Here is a 21615-nt window from a genome sequence, read left to right on the forward strand (position 1 = left end):
CACTGAAACCTCTTCAGCCAGTTAACCAGGTTGGGACAGGGCTCCAGGGCATGAGAACCACTGGGGTATAGCTAGGTAGATTCTATATCCTACGTGCACATCATCACCCTCAGTCATCTTAAGGGAAGGCTGTCTTTGATAGCTGTTTTTACAGGTTTTTTGATGTGGTAGCTTACTTGGAGCCATATCAGATAACAGAAACTTGGCTTTCTCTTTGCCCTGTGTTCCTCCCTAAGCATTTCATACAATTCCAACTTAGTCATACCCTCAATGTGAGTACAAGATTCATTACTTTCTCCTAGCTGATCTTTTGGATTCCAATCTCAGCCCTCAGCCCTGTACCTACTATTTATATATTCCCTTCTTTACTAACATGCCACTCCCTTGCTTACAACCAGGGAATCTCCATCATCTACAAAACAAAATATAAGCTCCTTTACATGGCATACAAGGCCCTTCATTTTGTGGACTTTATCTCCCTTTCCAGTCCAATTGCCAGACTATGTCCCCTTCTAAAATTTATGTTACAGCCCTGGCTGGTGTTGCTCAGTGGATTGAATACTGGCCTGCAAACCAAAAGGTTGCCTGTTTGAACCCTGGTCAGGGCACATGCCTGGGTGCGCAAAAGGAGGTGTTTCTCTGGCACACTGATGTTTCTTTCCCTCTCTTTCACCCTCCCTTCCTCTCTTTCTAAAAATAAATAAAATATTTTTTAAAAAGTTGTTACAGAAATGATTGACTTGTAGTTTTCCTGAACACACCACCCTGTATCACACTATTGCATAAACTGTTCCCTCAGAATAGATCATTCTTCTACCTGGTAAATTTCAAAACCCTGTTTTTGATCAGGGGTTGTTGTGTTAAATGGGTTGGTAAAGCTTCTCTGATAAGGTAACATTTGAGCCAAGATCTGAAGAAAGTGAGGAAGTGAGCCAAGCATATATCTGGCAGAAGGAAGAGCATTCCGAGCAGAGGAGATAAATGCAAAGCCCTGAGGTGAGAGCATGCTTGGCATAATCAAGCAGCAGCAAGCAGCCCTGTGTTGTTGGAACAGAATGAATGAGGGGGGAGAGTGCTGTGAGGTGAGTGTTGCAGAAGCTGATCATGTAGGGCTTAGTAGGCCCACAATAAAGATTTTGAGATGGGAGGCCACTGGAAGAATTAGAAGAGTAACATGACTTGGCTTAAGTTTTCAGTGCCCTACCCCCTCTGGCTTGGGGGTAGGGCAGGGGTGGGGAGAACTATAGGGAGAAAGGTAGTAGCAAGAAATTCAGTTAGCAGTTAGACCAAGGATTAAAACAGTGAAGGTGGTGAAAAATAATTGGAATCTGCATGCATTTTAAAGGCACAGCCAGAGGAATTTGCTGCTAGATTGGATGTGGACCATGCAGGAGGTGTGAAGGAGAAGTCCAGTCTGTTTGACCTGAGCAACTGGAATGGTGGAGATATCAGTTACTGATTAAGGGGGATATTGGTGGGGGTTCGGCGGGGGGATAGTTTTGATTGGGAGACTCAGAAATTTGGTTTGGGGTGGGTTAAGTTCAAGATTCTCTCCTAACAGATGCTAAGTGGCAGTGTCACCCAGGCAACAGGGTCTGGAGTTCAGGAGAAAGATTGGGGCTGAAGATGTATTTTGGAATCATCAGGTCAGAGATGACCATTTAAGGCCATGAGGCTGGATAGGTTTATTTGTTCAAAATGCCTATCTCAGTTTTGGTCTATAGTTTCTTAAGGAATAGTTCCTCTAAGTCGTTCAATTGAATGACCAAAAAATAAGCAGATTTGTGGGGAGCTGAGATCTGCATCCTGCTTCCAGTGTTCACATAGTTTGCCTTGTGGGGGTAAGAGCTCCTGCCAACCACGAAGAACCAAAATAGGCCGCTAACACATAGCTAGAAGAGTAGAAATAGGAATTCCCTTTTCATCCTGGGGGCTAAAGAGAGGTTCTGAATATTCTGAGTTCCCAATTTCAAAATAATTTACATTTAATTTTGAAAGGAGGGCTTGGGGATTCACTTGTAAATTAAAACCTTCTGGAATACTAAGAGAAATGAGACCACAGATTGAAATGAATTCCTAGGTTATGCTTTGTGTGAAGTCAGGTTATACTCTCTGTGTATCATTAGAAAAACAATAGGCTTAACTGCTTGCCTGGCATTTTTCCTCTGTCCCAAGATTTCCTTAGCTTTGGAAGATACCCAGAACCATTTATGGACAAGGAAGAGGTTAGTCAGCCTAAAATGTCAGTAAAACTCAATCTCTCATGATTGAGAATGCATATATAAACATGTATTTATAAACAGTGGGACTCTGGCCCACTCTGTTAGTAAAAACATGATTTTAGCATGTGATTAATGGCAGCTGCCCTTCACTGTCTGTGTTGTTCTTTGTGTATTCTTGCTGAAGTAGGGATCTCTGCATTTAACTTTGTTTAGTGGGGAGTTGTTACAGTCTGCACTGTTTGTTTTGTTTCAGACCTATTTCAAATGCTTGCATGTAGCGAGAGAATGAAGAACTTTTGTTCCTTGGTAGCAATGTGAGAAGTCCTTGCTCCCTTGAGACAACATGGGACAGCTTTCAGCCCTCCCAAGGGACTGAACTTCCATCTGTATTCTTGGGAGAGAAAGAGTTCCACCCTCCAAGTGTTGGTCCTTTTGCGGGGGGGGGATTCCTCTTGAAATTTTCCTGTTTTCCATTTCAGTTCCTCATTCCCTGACACTGCTTCTCATTGACCTATATAGCTAGGTGCCTCCCCCGCACCTCATCTCACCTCCCCACTGTCATTCCTGTCCAGTGTGGTGTTTATAGTTTCATGAAGGCGCCAACTATTAATATATTTCCCCTTAGTCACTGCTGGGCCACGCTTTGTGGATTGACTTGCTTTAATCTTTCCTAATTAAGACAGTTCTAATCCTTTCATTGTTACTTGTTTTTCTGTAGAATACCTCACTGAGTTCCATAAGCCTGATTACCAAATACAGGTGTCTTCTCAGTCCCACTGTGATTGTCTCCTTGATTCCCTGCCCCCACCCCGAGTTTAAGTCATAGTTGATTCAATGTTAACTTTATTGTCAAATGAGATAATAACCACACATCTAGCCTGGTTTTTAGTTCTCATTTTTCTTTCAACTTGCTAACTTATACATATTTCATATTTTTTACCCTGGGCAAGTAGTTTTCCAAATAGAATCTTATTTTATTTCTCTCTCCTAAAATCCCTCACCTTTTTTAATCTATTCAAATGATAAATAGTCACAAAGTTTGGTGGGGAGAGGGTATAAAGTTAAATTGCAAACCTGCCTCCTTAGGCTTTAATCTTCTTACTGTTTGTGAGCTCAAAAGAACCCAAGGTGAATCGGGTTTGGTTGCCACTGAGACTTCGAGGAAAAATGTAAATGTTAAGGAAGCACCTATGAAATGATTCATAATACAGAAATCCCCATTATGAAAAATCATGCTGAACCATTGCCTCAGGCTTAGCTAACTAAAAGTTCTATTTTTTAGGTGTGACATCAGCTCTCATTTTCCATATAGGTAGTCATTTTTGGTATGTTAAGCAAGTAATGTTTCCCCTTAGTCCAGTTGGCTTTTTCTTACTGTTCTTTTTTTTTTTTTTTTTTTTTTTAAGATTTTGTTTATTTTTATAGGGAGGAGAGGGAAGGAGGGAGGAAGGGAGAAAGAGAGGGAGAGAAACATAGCCTGGTTACCTCTTACACTCCCCCAACTTAGGGACCTGGCCCCACACCCCGGCTTGTTCCCTGACCAGGAATCAAACCAGCAACCTTCCAGTTTGTAAGCCAACACTCAGTCCACTGAGCCACGCCACCCAGGGCAAGTGGTTTCCTTTTCATTAACTGTCTTCTCTTCTTAAAAGTTTAAACTGGATTTTCTAGAATTTTGCATATCTTATTGAAGCTCCACAGTGTCCTATGGTCAGGTGCTCCAAGTGAAAATTGTACACTTAGAAATCCTGGGTCTGTGGACACTGTAGATTAACAATAAGCTTTCACAATGATGTATTTCTTCAACAAGCAGTTTGTCATTTTCTCCCCAAGAATTCTGTACTAAAAATTGAGGGATTATGCTTCATATAGAAGCAAGACGAAGGGAATACCAGTGATGGTTCTTACAGTAGAGGCAAGAGCGTTGAAAATGCTGGTGCTGCCCTGGCCCGGTTGTTCAGTTGGTTGCAGCATCATCACGTACTCCACAAGGTTGCAGGTTTGGTTCCCAGTCAGAGCACATACGTAGGTTACACAGATTTAATCCCTGGTGAGGGCATATTCAGGAGGCAACTGATCAGTGTTTCTCACATCAGTGTTTCACTCTCTCCCCCTTCCTCTTTCTAAAATCAATAAACATATCCTCCGATGAGGATTTAAAACACATGCTGATGCCTTTTGTTCATCTTCACCTGAAGTCTGAATTCTGCAGAGAATAGTATTGCCTCCATTTTTAAATGAGAAAACAAATAAGTTACTTAGGAATAATGTTAAGCAATAGGAGAAGCATCATATAAAAACAGTTTCAAGAGAGACAAATCACGTCAATTAACATTTTTAGGCTATATCTAGTTTTGGGGTTTTTTTAAAAGATTTTATTTATTTTTAGAGGAAAAGGAAGGGAGAAAGAGGGAGAGAAACATCTTATCAGTTGCCTCTTGCACACCCCAGCTGGGGACCTGACCCAGAATCAAACTAGTGACCTTTCAGTTTTGCAGGCCAATGCTCAACCCACTGAGCCATATGAGCCAGGGTGGCCCTATCCAGTTTTAATCAATCTCCTTATATGTTCTAGTATCAGTTGACTAGTATCTATGAGATTCTAGTTTGCAGTGATGGATCTGTCTGTCCTCTAATAACTCGAGATGGGAAGATATTTTAAATAGTGCGCATGAAATAATTGGATGAGAACAGAAGATAGTCAGTGATTAAATGGAAACTTGGACCAAGGTAGACAATGCAAGTGATTGTTAATGTAGCAGGTTGTAGGGGAGAGACTTTTAGCACTATTAGCTCAGGCCAGTCTCTTTCTAATTTATAAGATGAAGGAAATGCATAGGGTTTTTGTGGAAATTTAATGAGATATGTATGCACACTAGTGCCAGGCACATTTTAAGTTCTCAACAGATTTTAGCCATTATTATTTCTAACAGAAATTCATGAGGAGTAGCAAAGGGAGACATTGTTACAGGCAGGGGAAATCAGGGAGGCCTTCCTGAACATGGTGAAGCTTGAACAGAATCAAAAGGGCCGATAGGGAAGAGATAAAGGATTCTAGGTCAGAAAAACAGCTTGAGCAAAAAGTGGTTTAAACAAATGAAATACAAGTGAGGAACACTGCGGAGACCTCTCTGACGAAATGGAAGGGGCATCTCTATGTTAGGAAACAATAGAAATGAAGTCGAGTCAGTATAGCAGGGCCTGATTATTAAGGGGAGTTTAGACTTGATGTGTTAACAGCATAGCTGGCGGAGAGGGAGTAGTCTGTAATGGTACCCAAAGTAGGCTGAAACCTAGGAAGTATTAGTGAGCTGGTCTCACAGCATTAGTGAACCAGACATAGGTGGCGAGTGCCTATTCTAGAATAGGGACAGGAAGACTATAGAAAGGATGGGTTCTTTTCTGAAGAAACACTGGCTGGACATGGTGGCTTGATTAAATATAGAGGAGGATGCATGAGAGGTGAGGGCCATTTTGAACTGGCTTTCTTACAAGAGGTCCACTGTGTTGGATGCTGGCCTCAGGGCTGAGGACCCGGGAGCCTTGTTGGTTTTAGGATCACTTATGGGATGGGGAGGGGGCAGTACATTTTGTTGTTGTTAAGTGTTTGTTGTTTAGCAAACTAGACGTAGCTTCCAAGGAACCTTTAAACATGTTTTCCGTGGTATTCAAGGGATAAGAAATGACCCTGTTGGTGGGAGCCTGAGAATGCCAGGAAAGCCACATCTGTCTCACATCACGGGCGGCCTCATGTGAAAGAGGAGGCTCTCCATTCCTCCCATCCCAGGTTTACTTAGGCTGTGTAACCTTGGATGAATTCTCCAATTCCTCTGTGCTTCAGTTTCCTTCTCTCTAAAATGGGGTCTTAATAGTACCTAAATCTTAGTAATTATGTGATTTAAGTACATGAATACACATAAACCACCTAGAACGATGACTGGAATATAATAAGCACTAAGTGTTAACTATTAATATTATTGCTGCTCCCTCTTTTTAAATGAAAAGTTTGGGGGGGGAAAGTTCAGAATATGTCTTTTGACCAGGACAAGTGAAGGATTGGCTTAGTTTTATAAATGCATATCTGCTCATCCTTATGTTATAGAAAAAAATCTGGCATCAGACTGTTGCAAAGAGATGAGTGGCTAGGTTGTTCTCAGAATTCCTGGTTTTATGCTGAGAGTGCCTCAGTCTTTGCTGTATTCTTGTCTTGCCTGTGCAGGTGATTTTTTATGATAGTGACTGGAACCCTACTGTGGACCAGCAGGCCATGGACAGAGCCCACCGCCTGGGGCAGACAAAGCAGGTTACTGTGTACCGGCTCATCTGTAAAGGCACCATTGAAGAACGCATCCTGCAGAGAGCCAAGGAGAAGAGTGAGGTAAGCACAAAGCGAAGGAAGTACTACATTGCCGAATAAAATAGAAACTCCAATCACATTGACTAGACTGGGATTCTTGCCTTTTGTTGGTCTGAAGGAGCTAAATTTCTTCTAGATAGAAAATAACATCAGGGGAATAAAAAGAGGAGGAAAAAGAAACAAAAGATGAGGTCTTATATAATAGTAATCTCTACTGTCCTGGCTGTTTGTTCCTCGCTCCTTTTCTACCAGAACGGTGTTTACATCTTAGGTTTGGCAGTGGTTCCTGTGGAGAGAACACCAGTCACGGCCCTTGTCTTTGACATACTTTAGCATTCAGGGAAGAAGGAATAATATTTGAACTATCACCCTAGTTCTCTCAGCTTCTGAATTGTATGCCAAATTTGCTAATTTCTAAAGAAATTATTATTTGGGTTTTTTTTCCCATCTTGATTTAGTACTATTGGAACTTCTAGGTACCAGTTAGTTGCCCAAGCAAAGAAGTTCTTTCTGTCCTTTCTGGTAGAAATGGTGGATGAGCCAGTTGAATGAATAAAAAAGAAACAGGGAATCCAGGGGCCTCACAGAAAGAGTGAGACAGATGTTTCTTTCTTTTGGTGATTTACCAAGATGGGATGGATACCTGGTTGTAACATTTTGATCTACTTTTATGTAGATTCAGCGGATGGTAATTTCTGGTGGGAACTTCAAACCAGATACCTTGAAACCCAAAGAAGTGGTTAGTCTTCTTTTGGATGATGAAGAATTGGAGAAGAAATGTACGTACCCTAAACCTCTTAATAATGCTCTCTCCTCCCTACAAAAGATGTTTTTTGGCCCCACACATCTAAAAAAGGAAGAGCCCCTTGGCTGTGTGCCAAGGGTAGGCACAGCCAAAGACTGTATTTTGGGAGAAACATTTTTATGTTTATTTATATTAAAACCAAAATAAAGACATGTTATGGAGTAGAAGGTAAAATTCACATATATTTTAAAGTAATAAGACTTCAAATAAATTTGCACCAGGAAGGCTATATCCCTAGACTCCACAGCGGTAATAAATTTGTTTTGTTCTACCCAGAGAAATCTTTTTATGAAGAAGATGGAAAAGCACACCGCTGTATCATACAAACCATTCCCCCATTTATTTCTGGCTTTTGGGAACAATAGGTTTTAGACACACCTTGTGAGCCTCTGAGGACTTCCACCGCATCACATCAGAAAAGAGGATGAAGCTCTTTTCTTATGTGCTCACGTTTGCCACCACTTCCTAAAAACATTTTGGGATTCAGAACCACACTCAACCTGTGCAATGCAGAGATATTGAAAGGCTAAAAAAAGGAAAAAGAATAAAGGCAAGGAAAGGCCTATAATAAGTAAACTGAATCATAGTTTGAACCAAAAACAAGCTATTAATCCAGGAACTCGGTTCCATCTCCAAGTTAGAAAACTTCAGGTTATTTGCCTTTGACAGATAGAAGTGGTACTTGGGAATATAAATTTCAAAGGATATGGCCACTTTAATTTCAAAGAATGAGGATTGTGATTGCGCCAGGTACTTCATCAGATCTTTTTTTTTTATTTTCCTGATAGTAAGATTGCGGCAAGAAGAGAAACGGCAGCAGGAGGAAACCAACAGGGTCAAAGAACGCAAGCGAAAGCGGGAAAAATATGCAGAGAAGGTATCTCAAACTTGGGGTAGCTGACAAGGACTGATGGGGGTGCTGGGTGGTATTTACAGAAAAGCTTTCGGAGTACATGTCTTGTCGTCTCGGTTACTGGTCAGTTACCCAGCTCAGCAGTGTGTGGTACGTAGCAGTTCTGTGCTTACTGACATTTGATGAGAAATGCAGCCTTGGTAGACCTGTATTCCCAACACAAACCCACCCTGTCTATAGCTGCATGTAATTATGGAAACCATTTGTCGGGATGTTACAAAAGCATAAGGCTAATGTGGGTACGATGGGTGTCACATTATTAGAGTCCATGGAATCTTAGAAAGCACTTCAGAGGTCATTAGATCCAATCCTTCTACCATGATTCTGCTACGGTGTCAGTCAGTGTCCTGTACTGTTGGAAAAATAAATCTCTGGCCAGTCTAGTTCTGTACATCTTTTTTCTCCAATTATGCCAAGGATTTGCGCAGTTTTTGTGTCCCTTCTGACATTTCTGCTTGAGCCCAACTAGCTAGCTGCAGAGTAGAATGTAGTTCCCCTACATTTCTCCCTATCTTGCTGTTTCTACTGAAGCATTTTATTAGTAATCCTTATCCCTGGTCCTCATTGACATGTGAATCAGAAGTGAGGCCCTCCGGACTTGTTCTTATTTCAGGAGTTAGCCCATTAGTTCTGACTAATTAGTTTCCCAGACGTCTTATATGTCCAAGGATTGTTGGTTTGGGACCACTTTACTAGGTTCTAGAAAGATACTTTTTGTAATGGGTTTGGCTTACCTTTGGATTGCACTGCCTTTCTCATCTTCCTCTGCCTGGTTTGGACCCCTCTTGAACAAGTTAGTCACCTGAGCTTCAGGCATCTCTGGCTCTGAGCCCTCGAGTCTGACACGCGTGCCTCATTTCCTTGGACTGTTTGGTTTATCTGAAGCATATTGCTTGTCTAGCTACATGTTAAAGTTTGTTGTTTTAAGTGAAGGTCGGCTTTTTCCCCTTACCGCACTTGTATTGGACCTCGTATCCAGCTATATGGCCTTGATGGGCAGCAGCTTAGAAGCCTGTATGTATTACATGATCATCTTCCAGTAGATAACTGGCTCTTTCTATTTTAAAATCCGTACCCTCGATTGTACCTTCTGCTAAGCAGAACTATTAACTAGCCCGAAGAATGCGCCTCGTACACACTCTAGTTATAAACCTGAGAAGTCCCAGGAACGAAGGATCATGTTCCTTCTAGCCTGGGCTGCCATGTCCACCCAGTTCCTCAGATGCTCTTTTATGACTCCATTCTCACATCTCTAACCCATTACTTACACTATTTAGAATTAAAATAGCTTTAACACTCAGAAACAATATCAAAGGAGAAAAGATGGTTTTCTCATACAGGACATTGTAAAGTTTACTGGGTTTGCATCAAATGCCATCCCTACTCTGAGCTAGAAGTTTCAGATAAATACCAAGTGATGATATAAGCTACACAAAGGTATACCATATTAATCCTAATAGAGGTGTAGAAACAAAGGCAGTTAGGTAGAGTAGGTAGATATGATCTCCAGAATTTTCCAAGTACATTGTGTGACTGATTCCAGGTTGCTAACCTGTGACAAAGCCTTACTGAACTTGATTGTAGAACTAAGTATAGCTCAGTCACTCAACCCTTAAGCCTTTACATGTAAATGGAGGAAATAATGACAGAAACCTATTATTCCTTGGGTAGGATAAGAACCTTCATTCTCCTTATGCATATTTAAAAAGAAGGCAGAGTGAAAACAGATGTACAGAAAATACACTAAAGACTTTAGCCCTTCCTCTTGTAAGACTGCATCAGTTCAACCCCTAAGTGCTATTGTTTGGACATGCCAGGAGCTGGCTGTACGCTTTGACCCATGAGGATTAGGCTTGGTGCAGCTTTGACTCAGTGTAACTGGCCTACCTTTCAATCTGTATTATTGTGGTAGAATATACATAAACTCTTATTGAGCCATTCCTTTCCTCCTCCCTTCCGAGTTTTCTTTTTCCTTAAAAATACACCAATTGCAAAAAAAAGAAACCCAGAAGTTTAACAGAGTCAAATTTCTGTCATTACTTTTGTCTCTGGACTCCACTTTTTTCGTGCCTATCTTCATGTTTTGTCTGTATTGTTTTGTGTGTTCCCAGAAGAAAAAGGAAGATGAGTTGGATGGGAAGAGAAGAAAGGAGGGTGTGAATTTGGTGATCCCATTTGTTCCCTCGGCTGACAACTCCAACCTCTCTGCTGATGGGGATGACTCCTTCATTAGTGTGGACTCAGCCATGCCCAGCCCTTTCAGTGAGGTGAGGCTCCTTTTAGATGCCTTCATCGCAGCAGAGGGTCTGTTCTGACCTTGTAGGCTTTGCTTCTCCTGGAGTCCGCCTGCCTTTTAGAAGGGGGTTGCACGTGGTAAACCTTAATCCATAAGGTAAAAAGCAAATGAGGACAGGCTGGCTTCTCTGGAGTCAAAGCAGGGTATCTAACCCTCAAGAGTGAAGCCGGGCAGGAGAGGGAAATAGTGGCAGAACCTCAGAAGCACACCCTCACGTAGGCAAAGGGCCATGGGCTGTGGGCACAAGGACTAGCAGTGGTCTCAATCCTTCCTCCTCTAGATCTCCATCAGCAGTGAGTTGCACACTGGCTCCATTCCCCCCGATGAGAGCAGTAGTGACATGCTCGTCATCGTGGATGACCCGGCCTCTTCAGCTCCTCAGTCTCGAGCCACCAACTCTCCTGCTTCCATAACAGGGTCTGTCTCGGACACAGTGAACGGTAAGTGATGCCGCTGTTCTGTACGACTTGGGCCTGGTCCACTTCCCCAAGAAAATCATCGGTTTAGATGTGAGATAAGGTCCTGATTCCTTCTAGGGTAATGACATTTTCTTTAAAGAAGAATGGAGAGGAACAAAAAGAATTTGTAGTCTCTCTCTTTCATTAGTCCTGTCAAGTGAAAAGGAGAAAGAGGAGGTTTAGGGAAAGCAAAAGGACAAGTTTCAAAGAAGATTTCAAACTTCTTTGTTTTCTTTCATACTTCATCCTTATTTTCGCTAGTTTAGTTAGCTTTTCTGGGTCTTTCCTCACTTTGTTCTGTGGGGCCCAGTGTTGCTACTCTTTGAGGAACTCTAGGTCTAGAACTTGAAAGTCCGAGTTGACTCTGCAGCGGGACGCGTTGTAGTGTGCAGTGGGCATCAGGTAGCCACTCCCTGGGGTTCATTTAGTGATGATCTCATTTAGAGAAGAGATTCAGGAGTAATGGAACCACTCATGAGGAGTTAGCCTGTTTTAGCTCTTTAGAAGTCGTACTAACTCTTTGTGACTTATTGGCCCAGCCATTAATTAAATCAGGATGCAGACTTCCCTTTAAGGTCTTGAAACAAACACCCTGAGAGCCAGCTTTATCTATCAAGGGAAGATTCTACTAACCTATAAAGAAATGGACTTTTTTTTTCCTTTTGGCCCATTTGTTTCCATAGGAATTTCAATTCAGGAAATGCCAGCCGTAGGACGTGGTCACTCTGCCCGAAGCCGAGGCCGCCCCAAAGGTTCAGGAAGCACAGCCAAAGGAACAGGGAAAGGCCGGAGCAGGAAGTCCACCGCGGGCAGTGCTGCCGCAATGGCAGGAGCCAAAGCAGGAGCTGCGGCAGCCTCTGCAGCCGCCTATGCTGCATACGGGTACAACGTGTCTAAAGGTATGGGGGCCGAGGGGATGTGCAGGCTCATTCTGGTCAGGGACATTCTGGAGGGTCTATCGAACATTCTCCCAGGTAGAGCGCGTATGACACCCCCAGGCCAAGAAAGCTCTTCTCAGAGCCCATGTCAAGTTCTGTTTCTGTGTCGAACAGTCCTGAGCTCCGCTTGTCCTTTGAGGTGGAAGTATCTGTGAAAAGACAGGGCTGAATTTGTGGACTCTGCTACTTTTAAACAGTCAGAATTTTTCCTTCTTCGAGGACTGATGTTTTTTCTGAGACCCATATTTCAATAATCACATTTCAGTATTCCAGGCTAGCATAGTTAACATTTACCCAGCAATGTGATCCATCATCTTAGGTATTAAGCACTTGCTGTGTGCATAGGAGTCTAACATGTGGACCCTGCTCTTGAGTATACAATAGCAATAAGAAGGAGAAACTGTACATGGACTATGTTTAACAGCAGTCCAAGGCAATATACATGCACTGAGTAAAAAAAGAGAGAGAGGGGCCTAATTGTGGTGTAGATCAGAAGGAGGAACCATGGACCTGAAGACAAAGTGGCCAGGCTGTAAGTCAGAAAGGAGGAGGTGTGGACTGGCAACAGAGAGTTGGCAATGTCCAAGGCACATTGGGGGCCACTAAGCAGGTCAGTCAGACTGTGTTGAAGAGAAGCAGTGGGAGTCAAAGTTAGCAAGATACACCGCAACCTGATGGGCAAGAGCTTCTCAGGGGTATGACCGGAGCCTCTGGGAGGCTTGAGAAGGGAAGTGGCTGTTGTGACCATGACAAGTAGAGGACAATTGTAGCGACGGAATGTAGGACGTCTGAGGTGGCGGAAGGGAGCTCCCATTTATCGACCTCTGTACCCATTTAAAACGTGGGCTTAGTAGTTCATAAGGCTTTTGTAGCAAGTAAGGGAGTTATCGAATAGAGAATGCTCAGTAAGTGTTAGTTATCTCCCCTTCCTCCTGCTGCAGGAGCGTCAGGTTTCATTTAGTTGTTCATTCAACAATTGTGGAGATAGTACCCTAAGCCAGTGTTTCTTAACCCTCATCACATCTTTGGAAAACAACAGTCTTGCCAGTAGTCAAAGCTGCTGTGGCAGGATCTCACCCACGAATGGGCAAAGCACCACACTCACCAGGCCTTCTGCTGGAGACCCAACCCCAGAAGGGGACAAGAGGGGCAAAGGAGGCAACAAGGGGTAGAGCTTCACAAGAAAAATCAACAATGCTTGATAACTGGAAATAGAAGTCAAGGGAAGAAACTGCTTCAGGGATTACCTGCAGTTTTCACTGTGAACAAAGAGACACATGTTGGCTGAGCAAGCACTTAAAAGAGTTCTTTTTAGGAAAGTAAAACCAGAACACAAGAAACAATTGAGGTACCATATTAGACAGCGTATTATCAGAAGTAAGTGGATTTGCCTCATCAAGGGGAAAAAAAAAGAGTTGACTGTTGCCCAGGAAGCCATTGCTGAAGATGAGAGACTGGAACTGGGTCCTTGAAGCGGCAGGGCTTGGAGAACAGCGCAAGGAAAACTGCCCGAGTAGAAGCACAGGATAGAGTGGGCAGTGGAGAACAGCCTCTGAAATTAATAAGCAGCTCATCACAAGTGGTGTCCCCAGTTGAAAGAAGGACTGTGAGAAAGTACATTAGTGCCTAGTAAGCTACAGCTCAACCCTCACCCTTGGCTTCTCCACATTGGGTAAAGTGTGCCCTGTCCTTGAGCACCAAGGTGATGTCTTACTCCCTGTTGATGAGGTAATGTAGAGAGGGCTGAGTAGGTGTTGTATGTCTCTTAAAAATAGACCTCTTACCGAAAAGCAAAAAAAAAGTTGACAAGAAGAGCAAGCAAATGTGCTAAGAAGCAGGGAGGGTTCCCCACAACCTCTCCTCCAGCCCAGACTTCAGTAACCAAGCTCAGGCCTGAGGCAGCTCAGGCAGTACTGACGCTTATACTCTTGTTTTTTGCTCCATCCCCACAGGAATCTCTGCCAGCAGTCCTCTGCAGACATCTATGGTTCGGCCTGCTGGCCTTGCTGACTTTGGACCTTCAAGCGCCTCTTCTCCCTTGAGTTCCCCTTTGAGCAAAGGAAATAATGTTCCTGGGACTCCCAAGAGCCTCCACTTGACCAGCAGCCTAGCCCCAGACTCCCTGGTCCGGAAACAGGGCAAAGGCACCAACCCCTCTGGAGGACGGTAACTACCTGGGCCCTCCAGCTTCCTTCAGCCAAACCACGAGCTAGAGCTCTGGCCTGCAAATGGTCTTTGGATGGCTTGCCCAGTGCAGCATCTTACAGGTCAGAGGGCAGAGATGACCAGTTGCAGCAAGTGAAGGACAGGCAGGTGGTTAGTGTGAGCACTTTTATCACCTGTGTCTCAAGAAGAGTGCTCTGGGGTTACCTAGCGGAAGAAGGCCCAAGGACAGGGATCAGCCCCGCAGCATCTCAGATGAACTTTATAGCCACGTCTTAAACCTCATACTGGGGAAGGGCCTGACACAGACCCCTGTAGATGCTCAGGCACACTTTCTCCATCCCCATTCCGCTCTTCAGCTCTGGTCATGTCCCTTGCTAAGGCTCCGCAAGTGCTGTGAGGAGCCTTCCACAGTGGAAATTTCTTTTAGGGCTGGGATTCCTGTAGGGCTAGGAAGGGAGGAAATCATGTATGTGGCATCCCCAGTCTTTGGGCAGCTCCCCACGTCTCCAAACCCCATTTGTCAGAGTGTCACTGCGAAAGAGAGCAGTGAGTGCAAAAGAAGGTAGTGGCTTGTGAGAGTGACTGAGGCTAGAGGAAGCATGCCTGGAGGCCGTTGTTTTCCTAGCATTTCCTCCCCTGTCCTGCATGGTTCACACCAGAGAACCTTCAGGTTCCACCAGCAACAGTAGCAGCAGCTCCCACTTAGGGACTCCCAGAAGCCAGTAAAGAGACCAGGAGCCACGTCAATCAGCAGGACATCTTCACTGCCCCTCTCACGGACTCCCCTTGCCCTTCCTGAATGCACAGTCTCCCCACCCTTGCCCTTCAGCCCCCTGCTTGGCTGTATGCACTGTCTGTATTGCACTGAGAAAGGAAGGGACGGCAGGAGTGAGGAGAGGATGGAGAGAGGGCAAGCTCAGCACCCGCCCTCCCAGCCCCAGCGCCACCTGAGCCTGCTTCCCTCCAAGAGAGGCACAGGGGTGGTGTTTGCGTGGGAGGTGTGTCTGCCTGCCCCCAGCCTGATGTTCCTGGTGGAGCAGGTGCTTCCAGGCGAGCCAGCCTCTAATTTGCACACCTGAAAATCGCGGAATTGAGTTAGATAGATTGATTTTTAAAACTTTTTTTTTTGGAGTAGGGGTGGTAGGGGAATCATTTAATTTAAATCATTAAGATTCCTCTGCCCAAACCCAGACTCCTGTGTACAGAAGCTATTTAGAGGGAATCAGAAAAATGCCAAGCCTTTTTTCTCTTTGAATGTGCTGTCTATTTTTATAACTGAACTTGTACATATGTATAAAGAGAGACACATCTTTCTTTTACTAACTGGAGAAAAAAAAATCTTAAATAAAATGGAGTGAGATAATTTTATGTAAATCGGGGTGTCTGTGGTCTTTGCAGCTGACTCTCTTTGGAGGCATTTGGGCCCTTGATAGGGATGGGTGGCGGGATAAAGGGGAGGCAGCCCCAGCATTTCTGTGGTCAGGGAGGACAGGGGGTCAGTGGGGTGAGGATGTTCCTGTGGTTTTTTCCTCAGTGGCATCCTTAATGGGGTTTAGGAATTTGCTTGGCATGCCGAAGCCAAGGCCCTTGGGATGTGGGCTCATTATGACTCGGGACCTAGACTCCAGAATTTAGGTATAAGCAGGTTGGCTATTCCACCACCAGGCAGTTGCCTGGTGGTAATATCGGCAGGTTCTTTCTCCCAACCACAGATGACAGGTTATCCTGGCAGCCTGTAATTCAGGGTGGGGCTAAAGTAGGTTTACAGCTTTTCGTATGGAAAGTAAGGTAATAGTTAATAAGTAATAATACAGAAATAACCTGTTTCACATATACACAACTATAAACCTACTTTTGCCCACCCTGTACATGAAATCTCCAACTAATGGAAACTTAATGGTTCCAATTTCTAAAACTGTGATAGCTGTACAAGTACATGTGTACAAACCCCGGAAACCAGCCCATTTGAAGTCCCAGTACACACTGTGTGGGCCATTTAAGCCAGTGGAAATACAGTAAGTCCTCTAAGGTTGATAGGTTCTCGGTAACTGAAACTTTAAGCAAAATGAGTGTAAGAAACCCAATTTTACCATAAGCTACTTGATATAAACAAAAGTTCCTACAGCAAAACATCTTCAAACTTCTAAATAAGGACCCAAAATATTTTTTATATTAAACATTGGAATAGATATGAGCTGTACATACATTTAATAAAGATTAATAAAAAACGAGATAAGGTACTGGCGGCTGGAGCCTGTTCCAGGAGCTCAGGACACAAGGGGGACCCAACCCTGGTCAGGACACCCTTCTATCAAAGGGACACTCACCCCAACACTCACTCAGACTGGGGCAACTTAGATCCTCCAATTCACCTAGCGTGCCCGTCTTTGGGATGTGGCAGGAAAACAGTGCCCAGAGAAAAGCCACACAGACAGGGAGAACGCGGAAAACCACACAGAGAGAGTGGCCCCAGCAGGGGGGCTTTTTTCCCCCTCCTCAACCTTAGAACAAAATGACGTTGTTGGAGGACCTGCTGTACTGACATACTGTGAGGGGAACTCACTATTCTCAAAGGCAGCTGTACTTCTAAGAATCATGAACGAAAACAGTGAAATACAATAGGTTACTAGGGATTCCAAAGACATCCAGGCTTTGAAAACAGCTCTCTGATCAGGTGGAAAAAAGAGTGAGCTCCCAACCCGGACTGGCAGTTAGTGTTTCTCTGAGCTCAAACACTGATAGTGCTCTTGCATCACCTTTGAGCAGGGCTCACGCTGTTCCCAAGCTGGCTGGCAGTGTGGCCTCCCGAGCCTCGGCTCACCCTGCACACCCTTGATCAGGATGGGCTGGCTCTTGGGCAGCTGCGCTCACCCAGTCACAAGGTTCGGCCGTTTTATTTTGTTGATCTCAAGTAGCACTGTCAGATACACTGGGTCTTGTTTTTCTTGCTGGTAAACTTCGCTAAGGCCTCACACAAAACAAACCAGTGGCAGTCTCCCAATAAATCCTGCCCTTATGTCGTCACCACTGTGGCTTTTAGTCAACAAGCCCACTAGTACGGGTTCTCTCCGCTTATTACTCAACAAGACCCCCAGTGACATTACCGTTAGAGCCTTGCCAAGCAAGGTCAAATCTGCCTCGGGGGACCAGACGGCTCTGAGATCCTTGCACAGCTTTGCCCAGAGGCAGGGGTTTTTTCCTGAAAGCATGTACATTTTGGATCAGAGCCTTTCATTCTTCTCTGTCCCCAAACATACTACGATACCCCACTTTCTCCCGTTTTCAACCCAGTCCCTAAAGAAACAGCTAACAGCCTGAAGGTGCTTCCTCACCTGTATCCTCCCTTACCTGAGGGTAGAGGGATAGCACTTGAATCTTAAAAGGGAAGGCTTTAAACCCATTAACAAGTCGAGTCCAGTCCCAAAGTTATGACTCATGCCCTCTCTATCCACTTTCTGAAGACTTGTACATCGCCTGCCTGAGACTAGCTCTCACTTTACGAATCCAGGGAGCCAGGCCCTTAATGTACAAAAAAACTGGGGACGGCTCCCACCTAGCTAAAAGAAGCATTCCCTCAGGAAGCTTAGGAGCTCAGTCCTAGAGCTCAGGTGTGGGCTGCGTCAGTGAGGGCCGACCCTTCAGCCAGCGTCACCTTGCCATGTGAGCCAGCTCCCGAAGTCCTAGGTCAGTGGATTTTAAGATTGTGGCTCTGTATGAGCAGCCTAGAGCTTTCTTGAAGGACCCAGGACTCCGGAGACGCACTCCTGGACTTGCTTGGGTCTGCCTGGTCCTGAGGTTGGGCTGGGCAAGGAGGCTGGTAGTCCGGACAGAGCATTGAGCTGAGTTCTGTGCAGCCTCAACCGGGTGTCTGCTGCGTGTTCCATCCAGAAGGCCTCACTGCTGACTTCCAGATACAGTCCACACACCCTCCCCTATGTCCCTCACAGAAGATCACCTACCATGAGAAACATTTCCTTGGCTCCTTTAGATAACACACTGAGGTGCTTGGGTTTTAGCTGGTCTCGCGTTTCAGACACCCTCAGGTGCGCCTCAAGAGCTGTTGGGAGTGATGAGCTGAAGGGCGTGAGCCTCCCAAATGGAACAGAGCAGCTCTGCCGTCTTTTACTGCCAGATTACGATTTTGTGTGGAGTTAAACTAAGAAAAAAGAATTGAAACCTCTAATCATCCCTTAGGGTAATGCTTTCCCAATTTTAATATGCACATGAATCACCCTGGAATCTTCTTAAACTGCAGATTCAGTTTCAGAGGATCTTGGGTGAGACTGAATTTCGAACACATCCCAGGTGATGGCCTTGCTGCCAGTCCTCGGACCACACCTGGAATAACAAGGCCTCAGGGCGCCCTCCAGACCTGCCAGTCAGCATAAACCCTGACCTCAGTCTGCGCCCCCACCCCCGCCACGCAGCCCTGTGCAGGAACACAGCTGTATTTTTTTTTTTGTTACTCATCTGAATCCACCTGATGACAGAAAAGGACATCAGTATCTCCTGAAAAATTTGGTCCTATATGCCTTTTCTCAGGATTCCTTTTTTTTTTTTTAATTTAAAACTGTCAATTCATGGAACATTTGGAATATTCTCTCTGGCATATATCATCAGTTTGGCTCAAATAAACACATAAAAGTAAAAAACCTCAATTCATGATTTCCTCCATTGCCTTTCTCCCCTGGGTAGCACCTCTGTTAGACATTAGGTGTGAGAAAAGGTCTCTGGCCTGCTGCTGTCCCCCTGTCCTGTGTGGCCTCCACCAAAATGTAGCCTCTAATGGCTGGTATTCACTGGAGGGCCTGTGATCCCTGGATTCACTACGTTCTGCTGCATGTGTCTTATGACCAGCAGACTCGCCAGGGTCAGTCTTTTCTCAGCAAATTCCTAAGACCCGGGAACATGGAGAAACTTGGCTGCTCTCCCACGCTTCTCTGAGATTGCTGCAGTGTGGTGAAGCCGTGCCATTTGGGAGGCAGCTGTGGTCAGCGCCAGCTGCCCAGTTCAGCCACCTTCATGATGCGCATTCAAGCCACTTAGATGTGGGAGGTGTAGGGTGGGCAAGGTCTGTCCTAGAGAAGAAGGTGTCCAAGTCTGTCTGCCTTGGAAACCGTGTGCCCAAGTACTTGCTCTGTGGTAGTAAATGGTGCTAAGAAAAGCATCTGTCTGGGGGAGAGGCACTCACACAGAGGCTCCTGAGGACTCTGGGCTGGCAGCGGCTTGGGCTATTTCATCTTTCATGGGAATGATCTACCCATTTGCCACCCAGGAAATGCCTGGGGCAAACAGTGCCAGGACTGCGCCATGGAGATGCTAATCCCAGGTGGCAGCCCCCCGGGCTGGGTGTGAAAGGAGATGGAAGGAAAGGTGTGGAGACGGAGGAGGTAAGACATGCCTGAGGCCCACTTCCTGGGTGTCAAGCGCCCCAAGGGAGCTGGATGCTTTTATCACCAGGCCCCTGGCCACTTCTTGTCCTCCCAAAATTGTGTTCTCCTCGTTCTCCTAGCTGTTGCCAAAAATGAACGTTTTACTTTTTTTTTAAAGGTTTTCTTGCTCATCAAAACCAGGTTACTAGGTAAAAGCAAAACTAGACACAGGAAGTGACAAAGCTCAAGATACTTCACAATTTTCACACAGTTGCTGGTCTGTAGTTCCTGGCACCTTGAATAAGAGAAACAAGGATCCCTGAGTGAGAGGCTCCGCAACTCTTAGCTCCCTACTTTTAAGAGAGGCAAGAGTTTCTTCCCAAAATGCAAGAAATGTGCTGTGAGCAGCCCTGCAGAGCCTGCACCCCTGCGCACCTGCCCTTGGGATTTTGTTGTCTTGGAACCCAAAGCTCAAGAAGAAATGCCTGGCCCCAAGGGCTATGCTGGCCTCTCTGGGTCTTACCTGGCCCGGGATTAGGCTGCAGCAGCCACCAAAGGGAAGAAGAAAGCCGGAGCACAGAGGGTTCAAAGGAGCCAATGGGGAGTTTCCTAAGCTCCCCCAGCCAGCTAATGGCCCCAAGAGCAGCTCTCCGGGAGTATCTCACACCCTCCACTGACCCCAGCACCCTAAATCAGGCCACTTGTAGCTATTCCTGCGACCACAAAAGAGGGAAGAGGCTCCTTCCCTTTTCCCAGGTAAGGGGTCCTGGAAGACCCTGGGCCGCTCCACACTTAGCGCCTGTGAACCTTGAGAGGGAATGCAATCTACCAACAAGAACTCGTGGTTAACTGGGCTGAGATCAATTGATCGATCAATCAATCTATCTATCTATTTTTATCCTCTCCTACAGACATGTTTATTGATTTTAGAGAGAGGGAAAGGGAAGGAGAGCGAGATGGAGAGAAACATCAATCGCTTGCCTCTCCTAAGTGCCCCAACAGGGGACCAAACACACAACCCAGGCATGTACCCTGACGCAGAATCAAACCCACGACATTTTCGTTTATGGGACAATGCTCCAACCAACTGAACCACACTGGCCAGAGCTGCGCTCAAATTTATAACCACTGTATACCAGCAATTGCTGACAAAAGCCTCTTAATGTGTATGTATCCGGCATTTCAGGGAAATGCTATAGGCTGAGCTTCCAGCCTGCTGCTGCCTGAGTCAACCCTACCAGGGAATTCCCAGTTTTGTCTTTCTACTGAGACTTGCCCGTCCAATCAGAGCTGCACAACTATATCCTTATTTGTTTCTATACCAACTAATCAGAACTGCTCCATTACCAATCGGAACTGCACAACTTGGAACAATCAGAACCGTGCAGATTTAGATGCCTCATTTATATAGAATTGGACCACTTGGTCTGAAGGGGAAATTCCACTATAAAAGGAAACCTCCGCTTTGTCTTAGTGGAGCACACTTTCAGTTTCCACCAGAGGCTGTGCTTCCTGGGTTTGCAAACTTCTGCAGAATGAAGTCTCTCAGTTGAATAAAATCTCTCCTCTTTCCCCGCCTCAGGTTGGTAATTTTTGTTGACACATCCTTGAAAATCTCCCTCAGTTTAAATCTCCTGACCCAAACTTCCAGGCACTCCAGAGGGTTCAGTCCCCCAGTACACATGCTGCTGTCTCCGCTGGTCCCACCTTCAGTCAGGGACCAAAAGTGGGTAGTAGGGCTCTCCTCTTTATCACTTTCTCTCTCTAGCTTTGAGCATACCCTGTGCAAGGCCTCCTGCGTGCCTTTGCCTGAAGGCAGGGAAATCTCTTCCTGCACGCTGCTAGGTTGGCAGCCAGGACAATGCAATTGCTGCCGGGCTGTCTTGAGCAGCCTCCTCCTATGGCCCCTCCCCCACTCGGGGGTCTGGCCAGGCTGTCTGGCCAGGGCTACCTGCATCAATAATAAAAATGTTATAAAATTGACTGTGGTGATAGTTGCATATCTCTGTGAGTATATAGTAAAAGCCACTGAATCGTACACTTTAAAAGGTAATTGTATCGTGTCCTGGCTGGTGTGGCTCAGTGGAT

The 21615-nt window shown here is 45.2% G+C and overlaps 1 protein-coding gene across 1 annotated transcript in view; it reads left to right on the top strand.

Moving 5' to 3' along the window:
- The window catches only part of INO80 (INO80 complex ATPase subunit), a 122332-nt gene extending 106826 nt beyond the window's left edge, over positions 1–15506 (top strand). Inside the window, exons 30-36 of the mRNA XM_054565572.1 lie at positions 6442–6600; positions 7256–7358; positions 8173–8261; positions 10409–10564; positions 10874–11033; positions 11735–11950; positions 13942–15506. Coding sequence (XP_054421547.1) covers positions 6442–6600; positions 7256–7358; positions 8173–8261; positions 10409–10564; positions 10874–11033; positions 11735–11950; positions 13942–14159 — 1101 coding nt within the window. The 3' untranslated portion in view covers positions 14160–15506. The remainder of the gene's footprint in view (positions 1–6441; positions 6601–7255; positions 7359–8172; positions 8262–10408; positions 10565–10873; positions 11034–11734; positions 11951–13941) is intronic.
- Positions 15507–21615: the final 6109 nt, after the last annotated feature.

The sequence above is a fragment of the Pteronotus mesoamericanus genome, unplaced genomic scaffold (genome assembly GCF_021234165.1).
Source record: "Pteronotus mesoamericanus isolate MK-2021 breed Mesoamerican mustached bat unplaced genomic scaffold, CSHL_Meso_final contig_164, whole genome shotgun sequence".
In the NCBI taxonomy this organism is placed as follows: domain Eukaryota; kingdom Metazoa; phylum Chordata; class Mammalia; order Chiroptera; family Mormoopidae; genus Pteronotus; species Pteronotus mesoamericanus.